We start from the raw sequence: 17,650 nt of genomic DNA on the forward strand, positions 1-17,650 counted from the left end.
TGCGTTATCATTTGTGCCGATCCATACTTTATGTGCTTCAACGTTTGAAAAAGAGAAAAGGCAAATAGATTGCAAAGGTTCAGAATGACAAATATGACTAAAATACAGAAAGTAGAAGATCCTTCCTTACCATTTGAAGTCATTAAAACCCAGATGTGCCCGCTGAGCACTACAGGGAATGTTGGAAAGGTGGTTGCGAAAAGGATAGAAGTAAAATTGTGCGACTGTCTGGCGTTATACAATTCTCTGTCCCTCTGTGACCAGGGTGACTTGACGGTCTGGTGATGGAAGTGAGTAAATGCTTTGTTTTAAATGGATGGAAAGCTCTTCTATTGCTACTAGGGATGTTTTAATGATGTAGTTTTTCAGCCACGTGAGCTTGCAATAGAATAGAAAGGATTCCTTTTGGTGTTTACAGCAGTTGTTAACCTAATAACCTGTGTAAATTAACAGATGCGAAGGCAGTGAATTCAAAATTAAAGTGGGTGTTGTGAGCGCAGCCATTAAATGTGCCGTGTAACGGGGTGACCTGTGGCTATAGCACATGCAGCCTCAGACTCCACTCTTGGAGTAAGTCGGAAAAATTAAATACCTTTAGCGTGTGTAAGCAATGGGAAAACAAGCAGACACTTCATACTCTAGAAAGCCCGGTAAGCCTCAGGAAATTCCTGCATTCTTGATTTTTGTGCCGCGGCGGAGCCCTGTGCGGTGTGTTTGATGAGCAGGGTCGCCCTTGTTCAGCACAGAGCTGAATCGCAGATTGTTGCCCATCACAGTATCACAGTATGTTTGGGATTGGAAGGGCCCTGGAAAGCTCATCCAGTGCAATCCCCCCATGGAGCAGGAACACCCAGATGAGGTTACACAGGAAGGTGTCCAGGCGGGTTGGAATGTCTGCACAGAAGGAGACTCCACAACCCCCTGGGCAGCCTGGGCCAGGCTCTGCCACCCTCACTGAGAAGAAGTTCTTTTGCCCATCAGCTGTCGCCGCTCCCCCCGAACACGCTGGGGTTATTTATAAAGAAAAAGCGCTGATATCACGTTTCTCACTAGAGGAAAATGCTCCTGCTTCTTGCTGTTGAACAGGAGAGCTGCACGTGAAGGAGCCACCTTGAGAACCAAGAGCTTGATTGTAATTTTAATACGAAAATCCACGTGTTCTGCTGATCTTTTAGTCTTTGAGAACTGCTGTTTTTTTTGGAAGTGGTCTCCTGGGTCTCTGTTTTTTCTGGTTTCTCGGTTGAGAATGTGGCTGATGGGGAAATTCAGAGTTTGCCGGGTTGTTGCCCTTGTAAAACATCCATCGATCGTAGCACATAGAAGGAAGAAACACTGAATGCGGGGTGGGCAGCCACACCACGACCTGTCCCAGCCGCGTCTATTTCCTATTCCAATCTTCTCTTTAAACTTGATGCCTACTGTTCATCCATCCTAATAGCACAACCCACTTTTCCTGAAATATAACACCGTGCAGATGAGCAACCCGTGAATGCACATACACATCCTATTTGAGGAGGATATTTGCCGCATTTGAACTCTGTGCCCTGTTCTTTATCTGCTTAGCAGAGAATGCCAGACTGGTTCAGGTATTTTCTTCTTGTGGTGCCTTTTTCCTGGGTGTAGACACCAAGCCACAGTTTATTACATTTAACCTATTCACCCAATGACTTCTGGAACAGCATTTTGAAGTTGGGAGCATCTCTTGTGTTGGGGGAGAAGACGCAAAGGGAGGAAGAGCTTTTGCCTGGAAGGACATTCTTTCTTGAATGCCAGACCGTTGGGTTAAAAACAGAGTCATTGCAGCGAGGAAACCCCACGTTAATGTGCTTTCCGGTGCAATTATCAGCTATCTGTTCGTTATAGGAATCGGAACGACAAAGGCGGAGCGGGGCTGTCGGGTTTGCATCGCACGGGACTAAACCCGCCGCAAACTTTGCAAATCCATCGGTGGTTTTGTAACTGGGGACTGAGCCGAATGGAGGAGATGTGGATTGCATATGGTGAGCGTCGAGCAGCAAATTTGAAATAAGTGTCAGCAGATCTGATGTATCTGAGTGTTTGTTTGTTCCCCGTGCCCCTGCTAATCCTGAAATACTGTTGCTAGCTGGAACTGAGCAACAACAAAGACCTGCCAGGAACGCAATGCTCAGGTTTTACCTGGCGCTGCTCGCGCCTCCCTGTGCTAATCAAGCTCATCTTCAAGCTTGAAACCCCCACATTTTTGCAAAATGTTATTATTTTGGGGGGGGTAAACCTAACTAGGAGCTGCCTTTGTATACACATGGTTTGGGTTTCCCTAAAATAAAGATACGTGTGAATCCTGGAGCCCTGAAACTGTTTGTTCTCGCAGATGTGAACACAATGCGGAACGCGGCAAGAGTGAAGCGCTCGCAGCTGCAGATGGTGCTGAGGAGACCGAGTTATAATCCCCGGAATTATCAGTGGTGTAGTTGATTAAAAACAAATTGCATTTGGGAAATGATCTTTTCACCCATCTTCTGTTGCGGTGACGAAGTTGCGGGTGCAGTGCATAGACATGAACAAAGCCGGAGACCTGAGTGTTCCTTATTTTATTACTCATTGTGAATTTGTCTCGGAAAACCTGTGGGAAGAGCAACAAAACCAGCCAAGCAATAGTAGGCACCTCTAGAGTTCGAGTGCTCAAAGATCCTTAGATGAAAGCGCGTATTTTATTGTTTCCATGTGGAGTTTATTGCCTGTGTAAAAGCCAAATAACCTTTACTCGCTGCATTGCTGAATATTTCTGTGTTTTTAGACCGATTGGTTCATTTCTGCTCTGTTTTCCTGCCCTGTTTGACATTTCACCGCTCTGTCCCTCCAATTCAGAACCAGTCAGATAAGGTGAACACCGCTCTGGCTTAAAGGGCTAATGCAAGAAGATTTCATATTTATAAAATGCTTGAAAAATAGATATCTTCAGTCACCGTTATGCATCATAATAATAATAATAACACCTATATCTGTCTGCTTTATGGCTCCTTTTGGCGTAGATATGTTACTTGCAGGTATTTATAAAGGCAAACCAGCCTTTCTGGAGGTCATTCCCTGATGGGAGGCGCTGTCCTGTTGCCTCTTGTTATCTGTTCCAATGGCTTGGTTTATAACAAGAGCTACACAGCCGGGGAATCGGTGACTAACTGAATAATCCCAATTTGGTGCCTTTGGGGGGTGCCCCAGCGTGTACAATATCGTGTTTCTGCATCAGGAGGAGCCTGCGAAGGAATTTGATAGAAATGCCCCCAAGTGATTTTCTGAGCTGCTCTGGGGTATTGCAGCATTTGGTCCTTTTTCCAGATGGAGATTTAGTACATTTTTATGCAGTGGCCGCTTCTTTTTGACGCCAAAAACGCGCTTGATGCCCATACCGGATGCACTGTTCAGCGATAAAGCTTCACTTGGAAATCTCGGCGCTGGATCGTGGGGTCTCGGGTGGTTTTTCCCGCGCAATCACCATCGTTTTCTCTCCGCAGCTACAGTTAATCATAACGAAGCTTTGCTGCCGTATTATAAATGAGGGAATGTATTTTAAGCTGTATTTCACTGGAGAATTTTGATGGGGATTTAGTTTGATCTGCGGTGCTTTTCTTTGTTGCAGAGATCCGTGCGCAGTTGGTAGAGCAGCTGAAATGCCTTGACCAGCAGTGCGAGCTCCGCGTCCAGTTGCTGCAGGACCTGCAGGATTTCTTCCGCAAGAAGGCAGAGATTGAGATGGATTACTCGAGGAATTTGGAGAAGTTGGCTGAGAGATTCCTGGCTAAAACTAGGAGCACCAAAGACCAGCAATTCAAGTAAAGTATTGACCTTTTTGGTTTTGCCCTTTATTTTTTTTGTTTTTCCTGCGGTCGCAAGGTTAGGAACACGCAAAGAGCTGATGTAGTGAATGTAGATGTTGTTATTTTGTACTTGAGGCTTTATAAAGTTGCACCTGGACAAAACTGACACGCCAGCAGGCTGTGCTGCTATCAGAGACCTGGACAGGCTGGAGAGTTGGGCGGGGAAAAATGTAATGAAATATAACAAGGGCAAGTGTAGAGTCTTGAATCTGGGCAGGAACAACCCCAGGTTCCAGTATAAGTTGGGGGATGACCTATTAGAGAGCAGTGTAGGGGAAAGGGACCTGGGGGTCCTGGGGACAGCAGGGTGACCATGAGCCAGCACTGGGCCCTTGTGGCCAGGAAGCCAATGGTACCTGGGGTGGGTTAGAAGGGGGTGGTCAGTAGGTCAGAGAGGTTCTCCTGCCCCTCTGCTCTGCCCTGGGGAGACCACACCTGGAATATTGTGTCCAGTTGTGGCCCCTCAGTTCCAGCAGGACAGGGAACTGCTGGAGAGAGTCCAGCGCAGCCACCAAGATGCTGGAGGGAGTGGAGCATCTCCCGTGTGAGGAAAGGCTGAGGGAGCTGGGGCTCTGGAGCTGGACAAGAGGACACTGAGGGGGGACTCATTCATGGGGATCAATATGGAAAGGGGGAGTGTCAGGAGGATGGAGCCAGGCTCTTCTGGTGACAACCAGTGACAGGACAAGGGGCAATGGGTGCAAACTGGAACACAGGAGGTTCCACTTAAATCTGAGAAGAAACTTGTTCCCGGTGAGGGTGGCAGAGCCTGGCCCAGGCTGCCCAGGGGGTTGTGGAGTCTCCTTCTGTGCAGACATTCCAACCCGCCTGGACACCTTCCTGTGTAACCTCATCTGGGTGTTCCTGCTCCATGGGGGGATTGCACTGGATGAGCTTTCCAGGGCCCTTCCAACCCCTGACATTCTGTGTGTGTGATATATTGTAGCTATTGAGCAGTGCCTCAATGGGACAGGTGATTTTTATCAGCACATAAAGTTTTCACTTAAATTTCTGAATTAAATGGCCATGCTTTTCTGGCCAAGCCCCGGGGCATTGCCTGAAATACCCTGAAACCTGGTGCTGAGCATCCGCTTCACTTCGCTTTGCAGAGAAGGGTTGATGCTGCTCATTGAGGAAGCAATTCCAGTTATAGTCACCTCTCCCCAACCTTGCGCTGTCTGAACGCTGTAACTTGGCTGGTGTCTTTTCTGGAGCCACAAAGCTGTAATGTCATTTGGAAATCCCCAAATGGCGATTTGATCAAAGCCAACCCTCAGATCCCTCCTCCGAAGGCGCCGGGATTACACGACTTGGAGACGAGCACACGCGGGCGGCTGCTCTGTAATTGCCTGGTTCTGACCCTATAAATATACAGTAATAACATATTCTTCCGATAACATGATAATTATGTCGGAAGGCACCGTATCATTCAGTGACTGCTTCCCATGTCACTTGCTGCTTTTAGATCTCATAACACGTTGTCAAGGAGGAAATCTGTCAGGCAGCAACCCTGTAATTTGCATGTGCTTTCATACTCAATAGCCATCGTGTAATTGCCCGCCTGCTCCCAATGTGTTCGTTTAGGGGAATGTTGTCAAGGGCAGGAGGCTTCGTTTTGACCCTTGAAATTGGATTGTGTGGCTTCCTTCACCGTCCATCTCCAAGCTGGTAAAAGGAAAGAGTGACACGCCGGGTTGTGTTTCTAACAAAGGCGGTTTAATTTTTGAGCTGTGGCGGTGTTTGAGCTGGTCAGACGGCTCCGTTTGCCATAGGGGTTTGGAAATGTAGGCGGTTGGGTCTCGCCAGCAAAGTGTGTGTAGCTGGGGATGGACCACAAGGTGCTCGCACATCGCTGGTTTGAAACCAGCATCACCGGAGCATCTTCAAACGATCCACAGAGGTAGGTGTGTGTTATTCTCATTTTGCATCTCTGAAGAAGGGGAACAGATTGGTTTAGCCAAGGTGACATACGAGTCGGTGACAGTTGGATGTATCCCAGGTTTTGCTTGCTGTTAACTGCTCTGCTGTGACTGTTAGACCTCGCTTTGCCTGTTCTCTTTGAAAAGGTGTTTTTTTCAATTAGGACAGGCTATTAAAGAGAATAATATCAAATGTATATCTTTGGTAAGGCTTCTTCAGTACCCTTGCACATGATGTAAGGACTGGGGCGGGGGGGAAATGCATTTCACAGCCCAAGTCTTATAATTGCTATGTTTAGAAGAGCTCGTTGGTCACAAGTGTGGTAAAATCACCTTCCATCCTCATCCTCGGAGGAAGGCTCTGTCCTGCACACATGAAACCCAGGCACTTTCAACTCCGGTTCTCTTACTGCGTGTGAGTTTTGTCCTGAAGGCGTTTGCCTATTCAAATAATAGCTTAGAACAGGAAAAACTTGGAGTGATTCCTTTCACGGGAGAGATCGGAAAGAAAAAAAAAAAAGAAGAAAAAGAATGAAAAGCCAGCGCTATTTTAAGGCCGTGTTTGAAATCAGAATCATCTTTGGAAGCAGGACGGCGAGTAGCGATTGTCAGCTGGAGAGCTGGATGTGCGGGGGATCCCAGCGTGAGGCTCAGACGCTCCCTGGCAGCCTTCGCCGTGCAGGACAAGCTGCAGAATCATTCTGGCAACCTCCAGGCTGAGCCCTTGTAAACACCAGCTGTTCATAGCTGGGATCTCTGCGAAGCGAAGGGCAGCGTGTTGTCCGTGCTTGTAATTCTCCGGATTGATGCTGAACGCTGAGCAGCGTCAGGATGACTTGAAGGGGAAATCGAACGCTTACGGGAATGAGCAGCTTGCAGAGAAATTCAGCTTTTGGTTTCTAAACAGTGAGATGATTTCTTTGAAGGTGAGATGGTCCAGGCTGTGAGAGACGTGTCGACAAAAGCACTTGGGTCGGTTGCATTACTCTTGTTTTAATTGATAAATATTATCATAGGGTATTTTGGCCTGTGGTTCTCTTTGATGGAGCCGAGTCCTGAACAGTATTTTCTCTTTCAAATAACGACATTTGGAAGGTTTCTTTTTTTCCTTCATTTATTCAGTGACCTCACTGAAGCCAGAGCTGAGGATACATCACCAGCAAAAAATGATGTAAAACCCTCGGCCGGCTCTTTGTTTCTGTTTGGATGATATCAGCAGCGCAAATGCCACACTGCACGGGCTGGGGTGACAGTGGCTGCTCTTACAGATCACAAAATTCAAACAGATTTGCAAAATTTGACGCAGAAATGATTCTACGCGTGCTCCAGCTCTTGATTGAGCGCTGATGGTTCGCAGGGCGAACCTGATGATTGCACAGGTCTGAAAATACCGGATCTCGAGCATTATTTTGGGATGTACCAGGTGTGGAAATGGCTGTTGCAAACCTCTAGGAAACATCCCGAATATTTGCCGGAGGAACAGGAAACTTCAGTTTTGCATTTACCACCAGGACAGTTGCTTTAAAAGCCACAGTTTGCAGCAAGGATGGTTGGCGAAGTTTTCTGTTCACGCACATGATGGGATGTGTTGATTTAAATGTTCTCTTTCTAGCTAAGTCATATTCTCATCCTCATCTGACTCATTCCTTCATCTCGTGTCCCATATGGAAACCAAATATTCCTATTTCTGGTTTGTGGGTGTGGTTTATTTTATTTTCATTCTGATGTGGGGGGAGGAGGTTGTTATTTAAGCCATTTTTCTGTCTTGCTCCGGATGGGGTTCTCCTCAGTGCCCACCCGAGTGTCCCCAGCCTTTGTCGCTCTGTCCCGCTTGACTTCAAGCAGATAAATCTTGGATTGTGGGCGAGTTCCTTGTATGAATGAGTAATTTAATTAAGAAGGAGGACTCAATCTTCCCTTCTGATCTTTTGAGACTGACTGAAAGCTTTGAAGTGGAACTTGCGCAGGACCCGATCAAGATAACACCCAAGAAACCACAGAGCTTCATACTTTGTGGTTCCTAAAAAATCTGTGCACAACTTCCCCTTCCTGCTCCCGAGCAGCCCGGTCGCTGTGATCTGCTGTAATTTAGGCTTAACCTAAATAAACTCTTCAGGTTCGTTATCATCACACGATCTTTAAACGAGTATAAATAGCGCTTGAAATAAACCTGGATCTTGGCATCTTCTTCCTCTTCTCCTCGCGGGAGGAGTTTGAGTTAAACAGTTGTTGGGAATGTGAAATCACCGGCACTTTGGGGAAGTTCATATCCAGATCCAAAAGTTTTTGGGGTTGATCTCATATCAATTTTACTTCGTAAGGGTTGAATAGTGAGTCCGCTCGTTCTGCAGAATCTGTGGAAATCCAGCTCACTCTTCGTTTTACCCACTGGTCCCTGTTGTGTGTTTTAATTCCCTTTTTCATCCGTCCTCACGTGGTGACAGGAAACTGGAGCGGCATGTATTCACCAGCCCCTTGGAGAGCAGAAATGGTTAATGAAAATCGCAATTTGCTTCCCTGCCATCTGCTTGTGGTTATGATGGAAAAGGGCCTGTTGTAAACAGTTGTACAACTTCTGCTCCGTGTTGGGAAAACTGTTGCCGTGTTCCACCCCAGAAAAAGCTGCGTTTTTAGAGGTGCTTTAACAGTTAAATGTGTGTAGTTCTAAAGGCTACTTGGAAGGTTGGAAGCAAGTAGTGCCCTCTTTTCTCTTTAATTTCTGTCTTAAGGCTTGCTTTTATCTCTCTTTTTGCCAGCGCTAGGAGAATTGTCACTAGCAAATAATGGAGAGCTTTTTGTCTCGTTTCCTCTCAAAACCTTGCCGTGAAAACATTGAACCCATACAGAAGCGAGACCGTTTGCACAAGGTACCGAGGGGGTTAGGGAAGCCAGCGGATGCCAAGAAATTAGAGGAATTTAAACGCAAAAACCCTACGGTCGAGCGCAGGGTGACGGTCCCGCTGGCGGGTTTGGAAGCGCGTGGGGTTGTGATGGTTTTTTATTCCCCCCCTTTCATGTGTAACCACACGGAGTGTGTCAACAACCCATCTGGCGCCATTAGACACCAGCGGCTTCGCTCGCCGAGGCTGTTCACGGGCTGGTGGTATTTGTGCTATGCGGCGCCTCCAAATAGCTCGGGGGGTTGTGGTGGGGCAGCCGGGACAGCTGGGGATTGTCCGGTGAACTGTTGCATCTCTCCTGGTTGCCGTTTGATTTAATTTTCTTTGGAAAGCGAGGCCCTCGTGCTGCTTCCCGGTGTCTTGGCCGTAGTTGTAACCCCTGGTCCATGTCGGTCGCGGCTCTTCCAAACTGCCCCAGGTGATGTTCGACTGAGTGGGGACATCCATGGTCAGCTACCCAGTTTGCCCGAAAATAAGACAGGGTCTTGTATTAATTTTCCTCCAAAAGATGCATTAGGGCTTTTTTCCTGCGGATGCCTTATTTTTCCATTAACAACAATCTACATTTATTCTTGAACAAAAAGAAACGCAACACTTATTCAAATCTAGTCATAGCAATACATTCTGGAACATCATCATAACTTTCCAAAGCCTGAATTCCATCAGGAATTTCTTGTGACTCTATTGGCTTTAGAACCATTGACCCCAATTTCTCCTGTCCAGCAATGGTGAAATGGGAAAGGGACCTGGGGGTCCTGGGGACAGCAGGGTGACCATGAGCCAGCACTGGGCCCTTGTGGCCAGGAAGCCAATGGTCCCTGGGGTGGGTTAGAAGGGGGTGGTCAGTAGGTCAGAGAGGTTCTCCTGCCCCTCTGCTCTGCCCTGGGGAGACCACACCTGGAATATTGTGTCCAGTTGTGGCCCCTCAGTTCCAGCAGGACAGGGAACTGCTGGAGAGAGTCCAGCGCAGGCACCAAGATGCTGAAGGGAGTGGAGCATCTCCCGTGTGAGGAAAGGCTGAGGGAGCTGGGGCTCTGGAGCTGGACAAGAGGAGACTGAGGGGGGACTCATTCCTGGGGATCAATATGGAAAGGGGGAGTGTCAGGAGGATGGAGCCAGGCTCTTCTGGTGACAACCAGTGATAGGACAAGGGGCAATGGGTTCAAACTGGAACACAGGAGGTTCCACTTAAATCTGAGCAGAAACTTGTTCCTGGTGAGGGTGGCAGAGCCTGGCCCAGGCTGCCCAGGGGGGTTGTGGAGTCTCCTTCTGTGCAGACATTCCAACCCGCCTGGACACCTTCCTGTGTAACCTCATCTGGGTGTTCCTGCTCACACAATATTCCAGGTTGCTTTCTCTTTTACTCAGGATGGGTAGAGGTGCTTGCACATAATTCGTTCTGTGCGTGAAACAGTTTGTTTTTTTTGCAGATGCTGCTTAGCGAACTGGATGCTTAGAATCTTTTTCTTGTGGCCAAGTCACAAATGCTGGGGAAACCTATTGTGAGATGCCAGAGCCATTGCGCTCCCTCGGGTGCTGTGATTTATGCACAAAATCTTGGATTCCAAAGAACAAAATCAGAGCGTTTTGCATACTGTAGCTTGCATTTGTAATTGTGTAATTGAGGATGTATTTTCTGTATGTGCCACAGCCATTTTCAAGCCTTCCTCCACCCTCCTCTCCCTCAGCAAATCCACACGCCTCGTGGTTTCAAGCATTTATATAGAACATCAGAAACAGAATCATTTTGTCAAGCTCCATCCAATGCTTGTCTCTGTTTTGTGTCTTTTGCAGGAAGGATCAGAACGTGCTCTCACCTGTCAACTGCTGGAACCTCCTGCTCAACCAGGTGAAGCGGGAGAGCCGGGACCACACCACTCTGAGCGACATCTATCTCAACAACATCATCCCACGCTTCGTCCAGGTCAGCGAGGACTCGGGCCGCCTGTTCAAGAAGGTAACTGAGTGCTGCAACACACCAATTTTTGTCCATCCCTTCAGAACTATCAAACTTTTCACTGTTATTTGCCCAGGTGGCCAAGAAGGCCAATGGTATCCTGTCCTGTATCCAAAATAGCATGGTCAGCAGGACAAGGGCAGTGATCCTTCCCCTGTGCTCTGCATTGGGGAGGCCACACCTGGAGTATTGTGTTCAGTTCTGGGCCCCTCAGCTCAGGAAAGAGATTGAAGTGCTGGAGCGGGTCCAGAGAAGAGCAACAAGACTGGGGAAGAGACTTGAGCACAAGCCCTATGGGGAGAGGCTGAGGGAGCTGGGCTTGTTTAGTCTGGAGAAGAGGAGGCTTAGAGCTGAGCTCAGCACTCTCTAGAACTACCTGAAGGGCAGTTCTAGCCAGGTGGGATTGGTCTCTTCTCCCAGGCAGTCAGCAATAGGACAAGGGGCCATGAGCTTCAACTCTGCCAGGGGAAGTTTAGGCTGAGATTAGAAAGCAATTCTGTGCAGAGAGAGTGGTCAGGCATTGGAATGGCTGCCCAGGGAGGTGCTGGACTCACCGGCCCTGGAGGTTTTTAAACTGAGATTGGACATGGCACTTAGTGCCATGATCTAGTAAACGGACTGGAGTTGGACCAGGGGTTGGACTGGATGATCTCTGAGGGCTTTTCCAACCCAGTCCATTCTGTGATTCTGTGATTTCTGGGGCATCAATTTTCTGTTGACCATGCCGAACACATGGGGCTTTTTGTTCTCGTTGTGGCTAATTGTGCTTGACTTATCTGTGATTCTGTACCTTTTGTTTCTTTAGTAAGTTTCTTCTTCTAGTATTTTAAGGTTTTTCCCAAAAGCAGTCAGTTGAGATTCTTTGGTCTTAAATTCGGGCCGTGCTTTTTTTCCTCTTAACCTGCTCGTGGTTTCATAAGTTTTGAAACTTATTAAATAGGGAGAAACCCTCCGGGTTTTCAACTCTGAATATAATCAAGAACGACTCTCTAAAGGCAAATTAATAACTGTTACAGAGCACAAACTACTGTTAAAAGAAGAATTAGGGAGAATTCGTACCATGCTGGATAGTAAAAGGATGTAATGTTCTCCGGGAAAAGGAGAAAATGCAGCTGAGGTCTCTTTTGGGAGCCTCGTCCCCTTTCTCTGCCCTCATTTCCACCTGGGAAAAGAGGTGGGACAGCGCGGGGGGGTCTTTTTCTATTAAGAAGTTGTTCTTCCAGTTGAAGAACATGATATGGAAGCTTTGAAACTCTTATTAAATGGTAATGCCTCGTCTCTTCAATCGCTGTAATGTCTGCTGGTTAGCACGTTAAAAACGCCGCAGTTCTGACTGATAGAGCCATTTCTGATGATCTTTGGAGAGTTATTTCTACTATCGCAAGGCCTAGAGAAGGGGATTGCAGAGGGACTCAAGCTTTCTAAAGGATATCTTTGTGGAAACTCATCCTAAATCACACTGAACCTGAGAGAGAAATGGAAGGGGAACATTGTTGATAAAACTCATAATGTACTTTCATGTCTCTTTTTGCCCTCATTGGTTTCAGTTGTTATATTAACAACAATATTGTTATATTAACCCAAACCATTCTGTGATTAAAAATAGTCATGAGTAGAGCATGACTTAAAAATGAAAAGCTGTTTAGGTTCAGTTGGCAGTAACTAGAGGCCTAGTTGGCTTTTCACTCTGGTCTTGACGGTGGTTTGAAATACCTTGAGGAAAGAGCATTCAGATATTTCTTAGCATCTCTATATTGCTTTAACTAATACAGAGGGTCTATAAACAACGGTCTGTTGTGTTCCATGCTCAGTATCGTGGGTGATATTTCATGTCAAGATGCACTCGAAAGGGCCGTGGCTCACGCGGGACCCACAGACCAGGCCACGTTTGCTCTTTTCCAGCAGGTATTTGCGTGTCGGCAGCTAATTTCTATAGGAAAATGAAAATAAGTGTGAGTACACTGTTGTGTTCATTGAACTCTGTGTATTTCTGGGGTTTTTAATGGATAGCAATGGAGTATGAAAAGCGTATTACATTCTGTTTCTCCTTTCCTTCTTTTTCTGAGGTGTTGCCCAAGCAGAGGGGGAACCTCCTCTTGTTCAAGTAACGTCACACTAAGGCCTTTTTGACCTTTTCAAACTTTCTGGTAATTACATTATGGTTGATTAGATACTTACACAGGATTATTGAATGGCAGTTACTCTTCAATTCCTCTAATCCTTCCAAAGGATAAGTAATCTCCCTACTGCATTTCAACCAGGGCTGTGCTTGAGGAAGGTGGCTGAGAAAACACCTCGGCAAAGAAGTCCATGGAAATGGATATTATCCCAGTTTGGCTGGAAAGCAGCATTTTAACTCTCAGCACGGTTTAGCCCTGTTTTGTTTTATTTTGGGCAGCAGAACTCGAATAAAAATCGATAACAAAATACTTTTAGTTCTCACAGACCGAATGCAAACTCAGATTGTGCGAACAAAAGGCACTTGTTACTAAATCCCAACTACTTGTTGTCTGTTTGCCGGGCATACCAAACTGGGTAAAGGCCAAGCCAGGTATCAGATCACTATTACAGAATCACAGAATATCAGGGGTTGGAAGGGACCTCAAAAGCTCATCCGGGTGCCAGCCATGCTGTCCTGCTCACCGCTCCTCATCCCTCCGTCTGTTCTCGCAGAGAACACTCCTCTAATTCCTTACTGCTGCTCCTCCTTCTGCCTGGCCCTTTTTAAAATATATTTCAATACATCTATTTGAAATATACTTCCATTTGAGCTGATTCCCCTTTTGATTTCCCCTTTTCGCTCTGCCCACCCCATCACACTCTCGTGTTAATACAACCCTTGATTTCCCTGCATGATCCAACCTTTCTGGTTCTGATACGGTTAGGAACAACCCCAGGTTCTAGTATAAGTTGGGGAATGACCTATTAGAGAGCAGTGTAGGGGAAAGGGAGCTGGGGGTCCTGGGGACAGCAGGGTGACCATGAGCCAGCACTGGGCCCTTGTGGCCAGGAAGCCAATGGTACCTGGGGTGGGTTAGAAGGGGGTGGTCAGTAGGTCAGAGAGGTTCTCCTGCCCCTCTGCTCTGCCCTGGGGAGACCACACCTGGAATATTGTGTCCAGTTGTGGCCCCTCAGTTCCAGCAGGACAGGGAACTGCTGCAGAGAGTCCAGCGCAGCCACCAAGATGCTGAAGGGAGTGGAGCATCTCCCGTGTGAGGAAAGGCTGAGGGAGCTGGGGCTCTGGAGCTGGACAAGAGGAGACTGAGGGGGGACTCATTCATGGGGATCAATATGGAAAGGGGGAGTGTCAGGAGGATGGAGCCAGGCTCTTCTCAGTGACAACCAGTGATAGGACAAGGGGCAATGGGGACAAACTGGAACACAGGAGGTTCCACTTAAATCTGAGAAGAAACTTGTTCCTGGTGAGGGTGGCAGAGCCTGGCCCAGGCTGCCCAGGGGGGTTGTGGAGTCTCCTTCTGTGCAGACATTCCAACCCGCCTGGACACCTTCCTGTGTAACCTCATCTGGGTGTTCCTGCTCCATGGGGGGATTGCACTGGATGAGCTTTCCAGGGCCCTTCCAACCCCTGATACTCTGGGATTCTGTGATTCTTGGCTATGGACATACCTTTTTAGTGGTGTCCCTTGGTATTAAACACACATGTGTAGCCTTTTGAGAAGCAGCCTCTTTAGTTTGGTGTCTTTCATCACTCTGTTGGCTCTTTGAGATTTTCCTAGAAGCAGATCAACTGCTCTTGTTCAAGTTGAATAGAAAGAAAGATATTTACTTGTAAAAGAATAGACTGTAGAGCCTTCGGTCACTTTGAGCAGCTCCTGGACAGACTGATGTATTTTCAAGCATTCCTTTACACTAGTGTATCAAATTCAGTTATTTATGGGGAGAAAACCCTATAAGGAATGAAGAAAATAAAACAGAGGACTTGAAATTTGCTTCTTTAATACCTTTGATCATAGAAAAGAAACCCAAAAGAGTTTATCTCCTAGTACACTGCACAGTGTTTGATGTGAAATGCAAAATCCACAATGAGTTGGTTAAAAGCCTCGCAGTAATCAAGCAGGAAGAATTATTAATTCTCTTAAGGGGTCGGTGCTGACGGTGACCTACTTTACAGCCACCGCGCGTCTCAGTGCCGCATTGCAACCGGGATATGGAAAATCTTCAGAAAATCATACAAAACGTGTGGAAGAGCCATGCAGGTGAAAGAAAATTGGCCAAAATGCTGGGCCTTTGTAAAAATACTTCTCCGTAACAGTGTGAACATGTGAATATACCAATGCCGAGACCGTCAGGAGGTGCAGAGTTGGTGGGTACATGCTTAATCCCAACCTGGTTTTCCTACCTACTCGTTTGTGGAATGTGTGGAAAGGGAGAGGGAGTGAAATAATTCCTGTGCTGCTCTTCATCTGATTTAACAGCACAGGAATCAGCTGCCTGGGCAGAGATTTGATCCCCCCACCTATAATTAGAGCGGGGAGTTTCTGTTGCACTGCCGATGCTTTGTACCCGCTGGGATATAATGATGCGATCTGAGCCTATTGCCCGGGGTGACGTACCAAAAAGTAATTTTACTACACATTACAGGCTAAAAATGTCACTTCTGCGTGTGGACTGGGCAAGGAATACACTGTGTTTGGCCCTTTTAAATGCGGGCAAGTAGCGCGTTGTTATTGAGTTTTATTTCTAATGCCCTCTGTGCTTTTGTTGTATTTCCCTACCCCAGGGTGCTCGTCTTTATTTTGCCGTGGTGTGAACTCAGGTCAGGACCGGGGGAACAGAGCTTTACACTCCGGTTTCATCCTACTCTGATCCCTCCGGTCAGCTCTTCCTTGTGATAAACCCCAGCGGTTTGGAACAGGGTGCTGGGGGCAGTCAGGAGCACGAAGCTGCCGTGCGGAGCATTAGAACTGTGAGCGGGATTATAGGATGCTGATTCCAGTATTTCACAGGGCTTCACCACTTGCTCGCAGGTCGTGCCGGGTTCTGACACCCGTTCTGCACGCAGCTCGTTCGACGTGGGTGAGCGTAGCCGGGTTCCCAATGGTAACGGGCGTCCTCAGACAGAAAATTGCTTGGTTTGTTGGGGTTGGGGGCCTGGAGCCCGAGATTCAATGGCATCAGTACAGAATTCTGAAAGAAAGAAGGAAGGAAGGAAAGGGAAGAAGAAAGGAAGGAAGGAGAAGGAAAGAAGAATGGAAGGAAGGAAGGAAGAAGGAAAGAAGAATGGATGGAAAGAAGGAAGGAAAGAGAAGGAGAGAAGGAAGGAGGGAAGAAGGGAAGGAGAATGGAAGGAAGGAAGGAGAAGGAAAGAAGAATGGAAGGAAGGAAGGAGAAGGAAAGAAGAATGGAAGGAAAGAAGGAAGGAAGAATGGAAAGAAGAATGGAAGGAAAGAAGGAAGGAAGAATGGAAGGAAAGAAGGAAGGAAGAATGGAAGGAAAGAAGGAAGGAAGAATGGAAGGAAAGAAGGAAGGAAGAATGGAAGGAAAGAAGGAAGGAAGAATGGAAGGAAAGAAGGAAGGAAGAATGGAAGGAAGGATGGAAGGAAAGAAGGAAGGAAGGATGGAAGGAAAGAAGGAAGGAAGAATGGAAAGAGGGAAGGAAGGAAGAATGGAAGGAAAGAAGGAAGGAAGAATGGAAGGAAGGATGGAAGGAAAGAAGGAAGGAAGAATGGAAAGAGGGAAGGAAGGGAAGAAGAAGAAGAAGAATGGAAGGGAAGAAGAATGGAAGGAAGGAAAGAGAAGGAAGGAAAGAAGAATGGGAGGAAAGAAAGGAAGGGCTAAGCAGGGGTGGGTGGTGTTTGGCAGCAGCTTTTTCAGGCCTGAGCATGTGTGCCGTGGTTCAGAGCACAGTACTCAGCTGTAATGAGGAAAATTCCATATTACTGACATAGTGGTGAAACAAATGACTAGTGAAATGGTGGATAAAACTAGATAATACAACTGTAATTTCAGTCTGACTGGCCAAGGCATAATGGATCATTAAACTGGAAACTGATGATCTATTACCCAAAATATGTGTGTATACTGTATGACGTAGATTTTGGTTTTGTAGTTTGTCTTTAAATTCTGAAGAGTCTGAAGCTTTTGAAGAAGTCTTTGCAGAATTCCTGTGCTGTAGGGCCATGTGATAATAACTTTATCCATAAAAGTTGTGGGAGAAACCTGCATAAAACTTGCACAGGCTTCAGGTGGGTTATGGGCTTCATTGTAAAATAAAGGGTATATTCATAACAAATGCATTGGATGGTGATGATGGAGTATTTCCACACGATGAAGCTGATAAGTCCTATTTGCTGCTGCATCCAAATGCATTAAGGGCAGGCCTGTTAAAAAAGGGGGAAAAAGAACATTATTGAGAATCTACCTACAGAGAACTCTAAACTTTAATTAGCAAGTTCTATTTAAGTGCTGCATGTATGATCTTGGAAAATTTTACCTGGCAAACCTTCTCTTTAACAAAATTCCTAAGTAGGTGCTAACTAATGCATAGTAAATACCCTGTATTGTAACCTTCATTTAGACAGGAATAATAAGAAGCTTTTGCACTTCTGCAGATTTCCTGCCTGGTCTCAGCAAGAACTCAACCCACTGTCGATTCAAAAAAACATTAGAACATTTATTGTTTGCCTTCCACCTATGTATATTTAATGATTCCTTTGCAAAAGATGTAGAGAAATGGTCTTTTTTGAGAGCGCTTTTCAGAATGTGCAGCTTTGGGTTCCAGTTCCAGCCCTGGCATCATTTCAGGCAGCGTATTAGATAAAATCTCTTATCTGGGTGTGTTGCGCGTTCACCCAGCGATAGTTTCTGAGTGTATTTTATATCAAAATCACCTCCTGAACTTCACGCTGTGTTTGTTTTGAAGCTGTCCCACCTTCCCATCGGATTTGGAACCACGTTACTGTGGCTCGAAATCCGGGGCATTAAATGTTGACAGCATTCCCTTGCTCTCCTATTTATTATCCTCCCCACCCCTAAATATTTTGCAGCTGAAGTCGTTAA

General features: G+C 46.6%; 1 protein-coding gene across 10 annotated transcripts in view; it reads left to right on the top strand.

Moving 5' to 3' along the window:
* SRGAP2 (SLIT-ROBO Rho GTPase activating protein 2) overlaps positions 1-17,650 on the top strand; it is a 91,414-nt gene that overhangs the window by 27,562 nt on the left and 46,202 nt on the right. For 8 of the 10 annotated variants that reach the window (XR_010467581.1, XR_010467582.1, XM_065038649.1 and 5 more), the window contains 2 exons: positions 3,617-3,809; positions 10,468-10,630. Coding sequence is in view for 6 of the 10 variants with exons in the window: in XM_065038649.1 (XP_064894721.1) it covers positions 3,617-3,809; positions 10,468-10,630 (356 nt within the window). In the remaining 4 variants the exon portion in view is untranslated. Of the gene's footprint in view, positions 1-3,616; positions 3,815-10,467; positions 10,631-17,650 lie in introns of all 10 variants that reach the window. The other 2 variants (XM_065038652.1, XM_065038651.1) reach the window with 1 other exon arrangement.

Source organism: Columba livia, chromosome 22 (assembly GCF_036013475.1).
Source record: "Columba livia isolate bColLiv1 breed racing homer chromosome 22, bColLiv1.pat.W.v2, whole genome shotgun sequence".
Taxonomy (NCBI): Eukaryota; Metazoa; Chordata; class Aves; order Columbiformes; family Columbidae; genus Columba; species Columba livia.